General features: G+C 34.7%; 1 protein-coding gene across 4 annotated transcripts in view; it reads left to right on the top strand.

Annotated features, from left to right (window-relative positions):
- The window catches only part of RTN4 (reticulon 4), a 71,928-nt gene that overhangs the window by 22,027 nt on the left and 34,071 nt on the right, over positions 1–15,830 (top strand). Inside the window, exons 2-3 of one of the 4 annotated variants that reach the window (XM_045514349.2) lie at positions 296–352; positions 1,049–3,460. The exons of 1 other annotated variant lie outside the window; for it this stretch is intronic. In XM_045514349.2, the coding sequence (XP_045370305.2) occupies positions 296–352; positions 1,049–3,460 (2,469 nt within the window). The remainder of the gene's footprint in view (positions 1–295; positions 353–1,048; positions 3,461–15,830) is intronic. 2 more of the 4 variants (XM_074341144.1, XM_074341145.1) reach the window with 2 other exon arrangements.

Genomic DNA, 15,830 nt, shown 5'->3' with positions numbered 1-15,830 from the left:
GTATCTTAAAACCAGTTTGGCTTATGAAGTTTCTTTAACATAAACACATTGCCTTTTGAAAAATGTTAGGTTCTATAGATATCATTTAATCAGCTTTATAATATATATAATTTAATCTGGATTAATGATGCTACTAATGGTACTACTTTTTCTTTTCTGTCTTGGCTTTTTCTCTGTAGGTAAAGTTTTGTTTTAACTCATTACAAACTGAACCCCTTGCTTGCTCCTCTTATCTTTAGTCTCCTTTCAACTCTGTCTTTATTTCTCCTGAGGTTATATTCTATTTGTTTTTCAGATGAGACACTTTTTGCTCTTCCTGCTGCATCTGAGCCTGTGATACACTCCTCTGCAGGCAAGTTCTTCCTGCTAGCCTTTATCCTCTGTGTATTCTAACTTTAACTTTTTAGTTATGTTAACTCTGTGCCTAGTATTTTGAATATACTAAAATCAGCATGGTTCCAAGAATGTTTATCTACCGACAAAGTTGAAATTTGCATTTTATATGCTATGACCAAGAGAGAAATGGGTAGAAACCCAATTAATAATTGGAAATTGTAAGGAATTCTTAGACCCTTGATTTATGTTTACATATTGACTGGTCATTGTCACCAAATGTAGTTCACTTGCTTATAGTTGTCAGGCTCTCATAGAAATGAATGCCAGTCTATGGCATTTAATTATCCAGGACCCTTTCTTTCCTATACTGTCAACCAAACTCTCTTCTCAATTCCTTGTTTCTTCCTCTCAAACTAGTTAAAAGTAATTTTTCTCATTTAATTGTACGTGAGGTTTTCCTCAAAGACTTGATGTCTTTGCATGGCATATAATTGCTTCTGTAGTCTTGCACATGTTTTATTGACAATAGTTTTAATTTTTTTCAGTAACGATTCAGTCTACTTGATGATTATTTATTAACTAAATGTTAATTAGCATTTAATTTTAGTTAACAGTAAGTCTTTACTAACACTATTTTGAATCTGTCATAAAACTTGGATTACCTCTGAGAACACTGGCATTCTCTAACTTTCCTTTTTGTCCATGGTCACAGAAAAAATTATGGATTTGAAGGAGCAGCCAGGTAACACTGTTTCCACTGGTCAAGAGGATTTTCCATCTGTCCTGCTTGAAACTGCTGCTTCTCTTCCTTCTCTGTCTCTCTCAGCTGCTTCTTTCAAAGAACATGAATACCTTGGTAATTTACCAGCAGTACTACCTACTGAAGGAACGCTTCAAGAAATTTCAGATGAAGCTTCTAAAGAATTCTCTGAGAAGGCAAAAAAACTATTTGTAGACAGAAATTTAACCGAGTTTTCAGAATTGGAATACTCAGAAATGGGATCATCACTTAGTGGCTCCCCAAAAGCAGAATCTGCCATAATCGTAGCATATCCTAGGGAAGAAATAATGATGAAGAATAAAGATGAGGAAGAGGACTTAGTTAGTAATAAAATCCTTCATAGTCAGCAGGAGTTACCTGTAGTCCTTACCAAATCAGTTAAAGAAGACAGAGTTATGTCTCCAGAAAAAACAAAGGACAGTTTTAATGAAAAAGGAATTGCAGCAGAAGCTCCTTTGAGGGAGGAATATGCAGACTTCAAACCATTTGAGCAAGTATGGGAAGTAAAAGATACTTATAAGCAAGACAGTGATATGTTGGCTGTTGGAGGTAATATAGAGAGCAAATTGGAAAGTAAAATGGATAAGAAACGTTTTTCAGATAGCCTTGAACAAACAAATCATGAAAAAGATAGTGAAAGCAGTAATGACGATACTTCCTTTCCCAGTACACCAGAAGCTATAAAAGATGGTTCAGGAGCATATATCACATGCGCTCCCTTTACCCCAGCAACAACTGAAAACATTTCAACAAACATTTTTCCTTTGTTGGAAGATCCTACTTCAGAAAATAAGACAGATGAAAAGAAAATAGAAGAAAAAAAGGCCCAAATTGTAACAGAGAAGAATGCTAGCACCAAAACATCAGACCCTTTCCTGGCGGCAACACAGGAGTGTAAGACAGATTATGTTACAACAGATAATTTATCAAAGGTGACTGAGGAAGTAGTGGCAAACATGCCTGAAGGTCTAACCCCAGATTTAGTACAGGAAGCATGTGAAAGTGAATTGAATGAAGCTACAGGTACAAAAATTGCCTTTGAAACAAAAATGGACTTAGTTCAAACTTCAGAAGCTATGCAGGAGTCACTTTACCCTGTAGCACAACTATGCCCGTCCTTTGAAGAATCTGAAGCTACTCCTTCGCCAGTTTTGCCTGACATTGTTATGGAAGCACCATTAAATTCTATAGTGCCTGGTGCTGGTGCTTCTGCAGTGCAGCCCAGTTCATCACCATTAGAAGCTCCTCCTTCAGTTAATTATGAAAGCATAAAACTTGAGCCTGAAAATCCCCCACCATATGAAGAGGCTGTGAGTGTATCACTACAAAAAGCACCAGGAATAAAGGAAGAAATTAAAGAGCCTGAAAGTATTAGTGTAGCTGTTCAAGAAACAGAAGCTCCTTATATATCTATTGCATGTGATTTAATTAAAGAAACAAAGCTCTCTACTGAACCAACTCCAGATTTCTCTAGTTATTCAGAAATAGCAAAAGTTGCACAGCCGGTGCCTGATCATTCTGAGCTAGTTGAAGATTCTTCACCTGATTCTGAACCAGTTGACTTATTTAGTGATGATTCAATACCTGAAGTTTCACAAAAACAAGATGAAGCTGTAATACTTGTGAAGGAAAACCTCACTGAAAGTTCATCCCAGTCAATGATAATAGAACATGAAAACAAGGGAAAACTCAGTACTTCGCCATCACCTGAAGGGGGAAAGCCATATTTGGAATCATTTCAGCCCAGTTTAGATACCACAAAAGATACCTTACCACCTGATGAAGTTTCAACATTGACCCAAAAGGAGAAAATTCCTTTGCAGATGGAGGAGCTCAGTACTGCAGTTTATTCAAATGATGGCTTATTCATTACTAAGGAAGCAAAAATAAGAGATAGTGAAACATTTTCAGATTCATCTCCAATTGAGATTATAGATGAGTTCCCTACATTTGACAGTTCTAAAGCAGATTCTTCTCCTACATTAGCCAGGGAATACACTGACCTAGATGTATCCCACAAAAGTGAAATTGCTAATGTCCAAGATGAAGCTGTGTTACTGCCTTGCTCAGAATTACCCCATGACCTACCTTTCAAGAATGTACAACCTAAAGATGAAGATAAAGGTCATGTTCCAGATGATTTCTCCAAAGATAGGGCCGATAGTTCAAAGGTGCCCTTACTGCCTCCAGATGTTTCTCCTTTGGCTGCTCAAACAGAAATAGGCAGTATAGTTAAACCCAAAGTTCTTGTGAAAGAAGCTGAGAAAAAACTTCCTTCTGATATAGAGAAAGAGAACAGATTGCCATCTGCTATATTTTCAGCAGAGCTCAGTAAAACTTCAGGTAATCAATCCATACATTATTTTGTGTTTTCTTACCACCTTTTGACTTATAGAACATTCCATTACATTTTATGTAATATATTGCATTTCTAATGTCTAATATATATCACATTGATAAGAATTTTTCACTGCCTCAGTTAAACGTTTCAGTGCTTTTTGTACTCTTGCACTCATCACTCATCCTTGCTCTTAACTTTTCCACATAATTATTCATTGGTCATTTTTATATTGTACCATGGAACTAGAAAAAAATTTTTGTTAGAATTGGCTTCAATGTCTGTTCTCTTCAGTGTTTCCTGATAGCATGAAGAGCAAGAGGTATTAAAACAGAATATTGTCAGATGTATTTATTGTTTCCCAGAAATTCCTTTATTTTAAATTTTTAATGAAAGGTTTCTGTAACATATTTCTATTTCAATATACTGCAGTAACTTCCAGTAATAGATATAAAGATAAGCATATTGAGTAGTAGACATTTCGTTAAGTGTAAATTGAGATATGCTATTATGAATTCTTTTAAAAAGTACTGATTTCTCATTTTTCTTTTGACTCTACATTTCCCACATACCTGATTTATGTAAAGTGAATTATACATGTGTTTTTTATTTAGCATTCTAATTTAGATGTGCTTTCTATAAAAAAATATGTAGTGGTTACTGTGTGTTTACTGAATATATCTATGTACTGAAGATAGGTAGTACTAGTGGCATAGAGACCAGTTTAGAGTTTGTTTCTATAGTCTAAGAGGAGTTGATGAAAATTGAGACAGTGGGATGAACAAGGAGACAGTACTTAGTTTTTGATTGGAATCAGACATGCAAGATAAGTGGTGGAGTTAAAGCTTACCAACCAGGAAATCTGGGTTCCTTGTGTGTTCAAATACATGGATGGCAGTATGAGAAACTGAGTTAGGGAACATAACAAAATAACATGGGCTTAATGGGACAAAAATCAGTTTTGAAAATGTTGCTATTAAGGTACCAAGAGATATCCAAGAATGATGGATATTGTACATATGAAGCTCTTGAGAGAGACCTTGGCTGTGTGTATATTTACTATGGGCTCAGAGATAGTAATTAAAAGTCACAGACATTAATTAGGGAGATCAGAGGGAAGAGGAAGATTTAAAGGTAGAAGAATTGGTCAACATAATCAAATACAAGAGAGCTCAGTTGAGAAAAGGATTAGGAATTTGTCAAAAGGGAAGGAAGGTGTTGTCATGTCAGTGGCAGGTAGTGTGAGTGGGCTGGGCTAGCGTTGAGTTGAGGCACGAATGGGACTTGAGCAAACTACTGAATGTTGACAATTTTTAAGAAGTTTGAGAATGGAGAAAGTGTTAGCAGGCACGAGGGAAAGTACGAGGTTGAGGAAGGTAGGAGTGCAAGTCTGATTAAAGGTGCACTTAGTCAGCAGGGGATGGAATGAGATATAGAATTTAGATGGACAAATTATATAGAGGAAGAAGGATTTTGAAAGACTTGTAGTGAGTGGAAGGAAAAGTATAGCTGTTGATACTGCTAGGGTTTTATGGCTGGAAGTTGATGATTTGTGTTTATTGTTTAAAAAAGTATGTTAGGTCATTTGTTGAGAATGAACTGGAACATGCTTGGGTGGAGATCTGAGATACCTTCTGACTAGGGAAGCAAAGGTATTGCACTAGGAGCCCAGTCAAGGTTGAAGGATGGTCTGTGTGGTAGGGTGACTTTTCTTTGACTGTGCCCAATCGCCTGGATATGGGTTCAGAGAAGGTAAATGCTTGTATGAATTCAAGATTGTGTTTTGTTAGATGGGCCCAGAGAAGGACAATGAGTCAAAGGAGTTAAGGATAGTAGCAAGCGTAGTTTGATGTGCTGGACTGTGGCATCTAAGTTGAAGAATATAAAGAGGAGAGGAGAGGCAGTTGATAGATAAGAAAGTAGAAGGTCAAAGAACTCGAGTTCTAAATTAGATCTAAGAAGCAAGAGTAGTAGGAGTGAAAATACGAACACCAGAATGATAGGAGGTGTGGTCAAAGTAGGATTATGTGTGTGTATATATGTGTTAGATGTTGAATTTAGAATTCCAGGTTGATTATAATGTCCAGGGTTTGGACATGAGGCAAGGGCTAAAACTGAGTGGGGCAGAGGTTGCTAGAGGTGAGGTGAAGTAAACTGTGAAGCCAGGATGTTGGATTACTCTTACACATGACATTGGAGTCACCCAGGATGATGGCAGGACTTGGGTTGGAAAAGAAGGTTAGGAGCTAGGGACAAGAGACTTTGGTAAAGGGCAGTGAGGCAACTGGCAGGGTGGTAGATAGAAGCAGTAAGGAAAGAAAGACGTAGCTAAATAGCTAAGGTTTTTGCCCAGCGCCCTGAAATAGTAGTCTGGAAACAGCATTGGTGAACAAGAAGAGCACTGGCCTCTCCTCCTCTCTCTAGGTGCGTAGTGTATAGGAGAATAAAAAGTCTCCATTTAGAGAGTTCCACGGGAAAGCAGTATCCTCAGGGAAGACCCAGGTTTTAGTGAACGGACGTAAAATGGCAGGAATATTCACAAAAGACATTGAAGGTTAGAGGTGGTTCATAGGGGAATGGGGATTTCAAACAGCACAGCCAAGTGGTATAGGAGAGAACAGTAGGGAAGCGTCTGGGAAGCCCAGAGCAGCATGGTGATGAAAGCATGGGTGAAGACCACGGATAAGCAGTGATGTGTGAGCAGTTGTTTTAACAGCCTGTGCTGTCCAGTTCCCTCTACCCTGACACTCCCTCTCAAAACTTAATGCTAGCAGTCCTCTGGTACATGGGGGCACTCAGGTATTTCAGAAGTCAGCTTTTTCTTGGGTTGGCTTTACTAGACCTAGGATCTTGGCCTGTAGCCAGTTTAGAATTAAGGAAAGAAAAGAGGGCAGAGCCTTTGAAGACCAAGTAGGGGATGATTGAATAAGGAAGTATAAGCAATAGTTGAACTATTGCTATAATAGTTCTTTACAAAATAGTTACTAATGTCTTTTCTGTGAGAAATTGTGACCTATGCTGCTTTTACTCAAACTTTTGATATGAACTATCATAGCAGCTAACCAGAGAATAGAAAATTATTTGGATACACTAAATGTGTCTACTCTACAAAAGTCATGGAAAGGGAAACCAGTGTGGTGTAGTAAAAATAATATAGATAACATGAGTTTTAGTCTTGGCTGTACCACTGACAACCACTTTATCTGTCTCGAGGTTAGTTTCATTTTCTGTAAAAGGAAGGGGATTATATTAGGTCCTTGCAACTTGATGGTTTCTTTGACTTAATTTTAAGTAGGTAAGTAGTTTAGTGTGCTTTATACTAAGCAGTGTGCTAATTGTGTGTGTGGGGGGGAATAAAGACTAAGACAAAATCTTGCCCTCATGCAACTTTGTCAGCTGATGGAGACAGACTGGTAAGAACATAGCTAAACATTATAATATGTGTTATAAGGGTACAGGTGCTTCCCTGTCTTCCTGAAAATGTGGGCTCAGTGTTAATGAAGTCACATGTACCAAAATGCAGCAAGAGACTGACAGGATTACCATTGGAAGGCTCTATTCTTGACTAATGATTTTCTGTATCTTTGTTTATGATATATTTAGGTGTTTTTAAAAAAAGATTCTGGGTCTTATTATTGAATATACAGTTAAACATGAAAACATTGATAAGTATTAAATAATAAATAAAACTTCCTCAGATAATTTATTAGCTCCAATTTGCTCTCCTTGTTTTCTTGAAATGACATTTGTAGACAGAATTCTGTTTTAATTTTGAGAAGAAAGACTGATTTTGTAAGACAAATGAGCAGGATATTATGGTGCAGACTTTGATACCTTATTGATATTTTTGAATACAACTTGTTATGAGAAAAATGAATACTAGTCTTCCTCTTTTGCCTTGATAAAGTTATTTTATCAAACTATTCTTAATAATTAAATATAAATGCTGCTTTTTCTCAGTTCATAATTAAGAACATTTGTTCTTTTTCTTTCACTGTACTTTATTGTTTAGAGGCTCAGTATTTCCTATATGTTCTCTGTTTACTTTTTAAAAAAAAATCTGTAGCTAAAGATCTGTTTTTGGTACCCTGATGGTTTCCATTTTTGTTTAAAATATATTATGGCTATCACTGGCACTTTAATTTTTCACTTTCCACTCATTTTAAATAAAAATGTATAAGTTAGAATATTCTAATTATTGTGTAGATTTATACTACTATAGGTCCAGATAATGAAACTTCTGAAAGGAATAGTTAACTGATAGGCAGCACTACCAGATGACAATTAAAATGTTTTTCTCAGATGAAACATGGAAGTCTCAGTTTGTCACAGACTGATGGTTTAGGAATATAAGTATATAATGATTGGAAGTGGAAGACCATCAACACACACTAAGGGAACAGAGAGGCTAGCTCTTCTTTGGGGTATTACGAATGGCTTCACAAAGAGATAATCCTTTGAAAGTTACAGTTAACAATTGTGAGTAAACATAGAGAACTGTTTATTTATATAAATATGATTAAAGTTTTCCAGATCCTGTTTTGGTATATTTGGGGCAGATATACACACACACACACATACACACACACACACATACATGTGTATGTATATATATGTATGTCATGTATATATATGTATGTTATGGTCAGTATATAGAAACCTCCTCACTTGAAACTAGGGACCTAGATGGATTTGCAGACTGGCCCTGGGTGACTTAAGTGAAAAGAAACATTCAGGTTTATTCAGAACTAAACTGAAAAACCAATCTATGCTGAAGGAGAGTTTGATACATTATATGCTAAATTTTCTGTGACTGGAATTAAGCAGATTTTTTTTTTTAAACCTGTGGTATCATTTAGAAGACTTTAAAAAAAAGATAATTGCTTTTTAAAAATTAACTTTCATATGGAAATAACTTCAAACTTAAAAACAATTGCAAAAAACTAGTACAAAGAATGTCTTATACTCTTCATCTAAATTTACCTACTAACATATCCCCATTTGCTTTATTATTTATGATCTATTTTTATGAATATGGATACATAGATACATCCTTTTTTTCTGAACAATTTAAGAGTAAGTTATATACATTCTGTTTTATTTCTTAGTACTTCAGAAGGGGACATTCTCTTACATAACCTCAGCACAGCTATTAACTTTATAAATTTACATTGATAAAATACTTTTTTCTAATCTACCACCCATATTCCAGTTGTGTTACTTGACCCAATACTGTTCTTTATATTGTCCTCTACTGGAAGGTCCAGTCAAAAGCCAAGTTTTACATTAAGTTGTTATGTTGCTTTTGGCTCTTTGAATCTGGAATATTTCCAGTCTTTATCTCTTATGACATTTTTGAAGAACACAGGCCCTTTCCCTTCTCCCTTTTTGGTAGAACATTCCTCATTTTGCATGTCTGATGTTTCTTAGTGATTAGGTTGAGTTTATGAATTCATGGCCAAAATGAAGATGATGTAGTGCCCCTCTTTATGGTATCTATCTGGAAGTACTTACTGTCAGTCCCTCATTGATAAGGTTAATTTAGACCATCTGGTCACGGTGGTTCCTCATTTCCTTTTTGTATAATTACTGTCTTTCTTCCTCCTTGACAACTAATAAGCAGTCTGATGGGGACACTTCAAGACCATGCATATATCCTGGCCTCCATCAGAGTTTCCTTCCTAGATTTAGTATCTGTTGATGATTCTTGTTTGATTCATTCTTTACCATTAAGTTTTCAAAATGATTTTTCAGTTCTGATACTTCCTCCACTTTTATCAGTCAACCCTGGCATTCTACTCTTAAGAGCTCTCCTTTTCCATTAATTAATTAATTATCAGTATGGATCCATAAATTTCTCATTTCCCCCAGTGGTTTATAATTCATTACTATACTTAATTTTTTTGGTTGTAAATTGTCCCAGATTTGGAGGGCTCCCCTTCAAGTTGGCTCAAAGACATGGAGCTATCTTTCTTTTTGAGTGGAAAAGAAAGAACTTCTTTCTAGCATAGCAAAACATTGTAGGCTCATCTTTTGTCCACTCTGCCTCAGCCTGAAATTAACTATTTCTCCAAGGATCCCTTATTCCATTTAGTGATCGAGAGCTGGATGCTGTCGGTACCTTGCTAGTGTGGGGCCTTTCCATTGTAGTCCTTTCAGCAGACATAGGTAGGAAGTGCTTATATACGTATACAAATGAACATAAGCACATACACATATTTATGAAATCATAAGTACACAGATACCTCCATTCCAGAACATTCCCAGAGAACGATTTCTTCCTTCATTTTGTATTTGTACGTTCCTTCTATAGTGAGAACTTGGCTCCTAACACTACCAAACATTTAGTTGTTTATTTAATCCTTGAATACATCTAACATAGTTTCATAATGTTTTATAATTATAATAAATATAATAAAAGAATTCAGGATTATTTTACAGATCCATCTCCCTCAGCCCTGCCCAAGATTGAATGTATATATAGTCAAGTACAAGGTACTTGGATTAGTTTTATTTTCCCCTTTCCCTCTACTTTCCCCCACCTTCAGTGTGTTTATAATAGTCATTTGAAATAAAGTTAGATTAATTTGTTTTATTTTGCTTGCTTAAGAATTTTTAAAGACCAAGAAAAGTCAAATTCTTTGCATTTTACCTGGAAAGGGGAGACTACCATTTATGAGAAATCTTTTAAACACCCAAGCACTTTAATGTAGTCATCTCATTTAGTCTTCACCATAATCTGAAAGAAGAAACCATTTTATGGATGACAAAACCTAAATCTAGGGATGTTAAGAAACTTTCCCAAGGCTACATAGTAAGCACAATACTTTGGAGCTTCTACTGTGCTCCAGATGTCCAGTTAACTGTCTTACTTGTATTAGTTCTTACCTAATTCCACAAGGCAGATCTTTTTTCGAGTGGGTGAAGAACTGGGATGTCAGCTAGGTTTTGTTCCCTTCAGTTTCCCCATTTTGGAATAAGCAGTTACTGTCCTAAACTTAGCACACGACCAAGGTGCTGCTGCTTTTATTACATTGTGTTGGGGGCATTAACCAGTGCAAGACATTTTTAAAAAATTAGGAAAGTGGGTTACCATGTACATTTTCCACGTGGTCTCCCATAGATAGGGATGTCAGAATAGGGTAACATTCTGTTTCTTCCATGTGGAGACTGAGTAACTATTGTGGTGGACAACTGCTGTCTATGTTGTTGGTTAGGTCATTGGTAAAGAAAGGTGCTAATGTCTCCCATCTAAACCACTGAGACCTTTGATTTAATGATAGTGATTGCTTAGTACATGTTTGTTGGTTGCTTGGTTTGCTACTAATGCACAGAATATTTTCAGTTCATAATGAGCATATAGATTGTGTTTTGCTGATCTTTTGGTGAGTGAAATATAAACCAACCACAAGTTGATTGTTTATTATATATAGTTAAACTCTGTGCTATCTAGGAATAACCAAATAGTATTGCCATAATAAAGAACTCACTGAAAAATGGCCCCTTTATCTAGGTAAAGAATGGAAAATTATCTTTTGCCAGTTTACATATACTTCTTAAATATGTTCATGAATAAGTGCTTTCTTTTGATAGTGTTTTTGACTTAGAACATTTTTCTTATATTAATTTAAAAATTGGTTATATAGCCTTTAGGCTTTTTCACTAAAGCATTATAGGTAATACGTATTTTTGTTAAATTTTTAGTGAGCATATTTAGGATGCTTTTGATCATTAATAGTTGGACTTTGATTAGGACAGTGAGCAGTTAATCTTATAAAAGTAGAAATTTAAATACCCAGAAAAATGAAAATGTTAAACACATTGAGTAATAATATCTTTAACTGGAAGGCTTTTAGTAAATGTACAGTATAGCTAAATTAGAAACTGACTTATTAATAAAGTAGTTGATTATACTTAAATATGTGACATTGTCAAATTAGTATGGATTTATTTAGTGCTTACTATGAATCCAATACAGGTTGAAAATAAACATGAAATAAAACATAAAAGACATATAATTTGGTTGAAAACTTCATTTTGGGCTTCTTACAGACCTAAGTTCTAATCCTGACTTTATCACCAATTAGCTGTATGACCTTGGGCAAATGTTTTAATCTACTTGAGCTTCAGTTAAGTTTAGTAGTCAGAATTTCTCTCAAGGATCTACTATCAGTGAAGTCAGGACAGCAGTAGTACATGAAGTAATCTGAAGTAATATATGCTCTTTATGCAAATTTGAGAAATAGAGAAAAGCATTGTGATAAAATTGTATTGCTTAGTCATAATCATTGCTAATGTTTTAGAATATATTCTTTTAGTCTATTTTCTATGCATATGGATACTTTATGAATACAGTGGAAAATGTTTTTCCATATTAGGATCATACTTTACACATTGTTTATAGCTTTAAAAAATTTTAGTACTATATAATGCCAACATTTCCATGTTTTTATTCTTCTGCTATATGATTATTTAATGCTTAGTGTTCCTTGCTTTGGGTATATTCCAATTTAACCAGTCAGTATGCTAGGACCCTTAGATTGTTTCTAGCTTTTTAATTTATAAATAATGCTGTTATTAACCTCTTTATATTTAAATGTTTTACATATCTCTGAATTACTCTTTTCCATAAATTACCAGAAATAAAACCTTAGGTAAATGGGTAGGAGCATTTTTAAGAGTTTTTTAAAAAATTGGCTGTCAGAAAACTTGTACTAATTTTTAACCCTTCTAATGGAGTAAGAAAACACCCATTTTTCTATTAATTACCAACAATTATTATTTTTTTTTTTTTGGATAGCTAATGACTTCCCACTATACAGAGTTCAAAAAGTGTAATTACAGCAAGTCTTCCTGTCTTAGCAAACTACCTAGTACTCCTTCCTAGAGTCACCTACTAGGCCTTACTTAAGTATCCTTCCAGACATTCTGTACTTGGCTTTTTTATTTTTTTTAAACTTTTACCAGCTTTTGGTAGGTTACAGTAGTATCTTGCTGTTTTGAACTTTGATTATTAGTGGAGGTGAACACGTTCCACATATTTATTGGCAGTTTGTGTTGCTTTTGTGAATTGCCTGTTCATACCCTTTGCCCATCTTCAAATTTAGAAGTTCATCTCTTTCTGATTTTAGAAGTTCTTTATATACAGTGGATGCAAATTCTTACCATGTTACAGTTTTCCCTTAGTTTTCTAAACAATTTTTATTTTACTCTACATTTTAGTGGACATTTTTAGTTTTCATGTGGGAAATTTTTAAACTTTATATACTAATTTATAGTTTTAACTTCACATTTCATTCTTATCTATTTTTTAAAATTTATTTTATTTTTTGCAGGGGGAGGTTTATCTATTTATTTATTTTTAGAGGAGGTATGGGGAATTGAACCCAGGACCTCGTGCATGCTAAGCATGTACTCTACCACTTGAGCTATACCCTCCCCCTTCATTCTGATCTATTTAAAATTGATTTTGAATTCTGGTCAGAGATCATTTTATCCCACATGCCTTTTTGGTCTTGGAGTTGTTTTCCTATTCACATCATACTCTGATACAGTTCCCTAGTACCAGGCAACAATCCGAGGGAAGAGCCAGAAAATTGAGACCTTTTTTGCCAGATTGTATGCTTTGGGTTGGACAGTCAACTGTACTATGGGTGTTGGTGCCATCTAGTGTTGTAGATAGAGCATTCCATAGACCTCCTTTTCTATGACCATATGGAAATTCAGTTGGGCAGAGAAATTTAGTGAGTTGTGGATACTAATTTCATACTAATAAATGACTTTGCAAATGACTTTATAAAAGGATTTTGAATTTTGACACATTGTACTGAATCAAACAGATGCTTATATCATGTTACTAAAAACATTATGAAATGACCTTTAAGATTCCCCCAGACATGTACTTTAATGAAAACTTAGAAGTTTTAAAAGATCTGTTCAGAGCCTAATGACTGTTTAAGTTTTGAATTCCAAATCTAAAAATGTTTTGGATCTTTTGGAATATCTGTATATTTATTTTAGATTATAATATAAGAAATCAGCGTTTATTTGGTCTCATTGAATAGTATCACTTTCAGGTTTTTTCTGAATGGTTTTAAGTGTTCATTTAAGCAGCTTTTATGAAATTTTTATTGACCTTAAAGTGCTCATTATTTATTTGTCATTTTTAACTTGTATTGTCATTCATTTTCTAAATTAAAGTCTTCGTGTCTTAAGATTCAATTCAGTAAAGTTGAAGTGCTATAATTTAGTCCATAGAGGGCATTATGTTACAGCATATGATATTAAACAATTATTTAATACCTTTCAGTAATGAGACATACATTTATTTTCATACTTTTGTATAGCTCAGGATAATTAAACTTTGAAATCAGTTTAAAACTACTATGTAGCTATATATTTTTTTAATTAAAAAATCTTTTCTATTGCTGAAAAGTAGAGATAATTTTTTTTAGCTATCACGAATTATATACAAGCAATGCCCGATTTAGAGAGTAGCACTTCCAATCCAAGTGGCCACATCTTTCTCAACTTATTTCCCTTGAACTCTAAACATTGTAAAGCAAACAAAACAAAAACTTGAGTTTTTTAGAGGTTCAGAAGTGGAGGAAGGAAAGAAATGGAAAAGGAGGACCACCTTGGGAGAGCTGGCCCAGGTTACAGCTTACATACATATTGCTGCCTATTCCAAAATACAGTCCTCTACTCTGAAATCCTGCCACTTAGATACAAGCCAAACACACACAGACACACAGACACACACACACACACAATATTTATGAGGGTGTTACAGAGAAAGGAGGTTTTTTATACTTTAGTAGGAATTAATTTAATCATATAACTTCCCTACTAATGAGGTAAGTGCATTAAGAAAATGAGAGTTTTGATTTGAGATAGGACAGGAGAAATGTAGCTATTTTGAAGGGAGTTAGGTATATGCTTTTGAGGAGGTTTTGGTCATTGGTTTTTTTGTCATGGCTGGTACCGGGGATATGGACATTGAAGAATAAGAAGTTGCCAAGAACTCTGAACAGTTTATTTCAAAAATTCTGTGTAAGGCTGATTTTGAGTTCAGGAAAAGTAGAATGTCGTCCGTCCGTCCCCGCCCCCCTCGCACCCACGATAGGCAGTAGGACTTAGAATTCAGACAGCACTTTTTTGATTGTATTATAAATAAAGGAATCTTTTGGGGACCCCTTCTTTGGAAGCGTTTATTTTGAAGGGAAAATATGTTCCTATTCCAAATAAGCAATGTGGGATGTGTCTGCTCTATTTGAAAATCATCCTTGAAATAATTTTTTTCATTTTTTTAAACAAAATGTTAAATATTTGAAGGAAAACAAAATAAATGATAAGTCTTTAACAGATTTATATTCTTTATTTGCTCATTAAGTTGGGATTTAATGTGGCACTATAAACTATCCATATATAAATTTTTCTCAGCTGAAGGAGAATAGTTACATAGCAAAGCATAATAATTTGTGTGTAGCGGGGAGGGGGGCGCTTCTGTTTAGAGGGTATTGAGTTGTGTAGAATTGAATGGTTTAATACATGTACTTTCTTAGATGAGTTTTACAGGCTTTGTCTTCTTGTGGTTTAACTGTTACATTTTTATCATAACAGTAAATAGCTAGCAGTTATACAGGGCCACTTTTTGTCAGGCACTGTCCTGAGGCCTTTTGTACACAGTGACTCATTTGATCCTTACAATAAGCCTAGCCCAGTGGCTTTACATTTTTAACAAATTTGTCTCATCAGATTTTCAAATTTAAGTACTTTTTCCTTAGTTTACCAAACTTGAAACAACTCTAGAAAGGGAAGGGACATAGCTCAGTGGTAGTGTGTGCTTAGCTTGCTCACGGTCCTGGGTTCAATCCCCACTACCTACATAAAAAATAAAAACAAACCAAAAAAAAAAAAACCACTCTATTTTTTAAAACTTTATAATAAAGAAATGGGCAAAATGTCAGCTGATTTATCTTAGCCAGTTTTTCCTATAAACTTACTAGCCTAAATTTGCAAAGATCATAAAAGTTAAAGAACTAGGTATCACTATATAAGGTCAAATTTTAGGGCTCCTATTTTGGCTTTTTAATCTGCCGGGGAGCTATTAAATATATTTAATGTTTAGATGAACGGGTTTTACACATCCTTGCTCTCTCAGATGATTTTTAAAAACTGTTGAACTAAGTCAAGTACCAGAATGTGTGAATAATATGAGTTGTAAATATCATTTGTCTCAAGAAATCTTTTTTCCTTCTATTAGTGTGGTAATCTCTGACTTAAAACAGTGTTTTGGTGCTGTTTTTTGAGTTCATTATTCTATAGCTAAAGTATTTATTGGCCTTCAGTCTTAAGGGATTCATTAATAGAAGA

The sequence above is a fragment of the Camelus bactrianus genome, chromosome 15, assembly GCF_048773025.1.
Source record: "Camelus bactrianus isolate YW-2024 breed Bactrian camel chromosome 15, ASM4877302v1, whole genome shotgun sequence".
In the NCBI taxonomy this organism is placed as follows: Eukaryota; Metazoa; Chordata; class Mammalia; order Artiodactyla; family Camelidae; genus Camelus; species Camelus bactrianus.
Note: the sequence above shows the minus strand (reverse complement) of the source record. Positions and strands in the feature narration are given on the sequence as shown.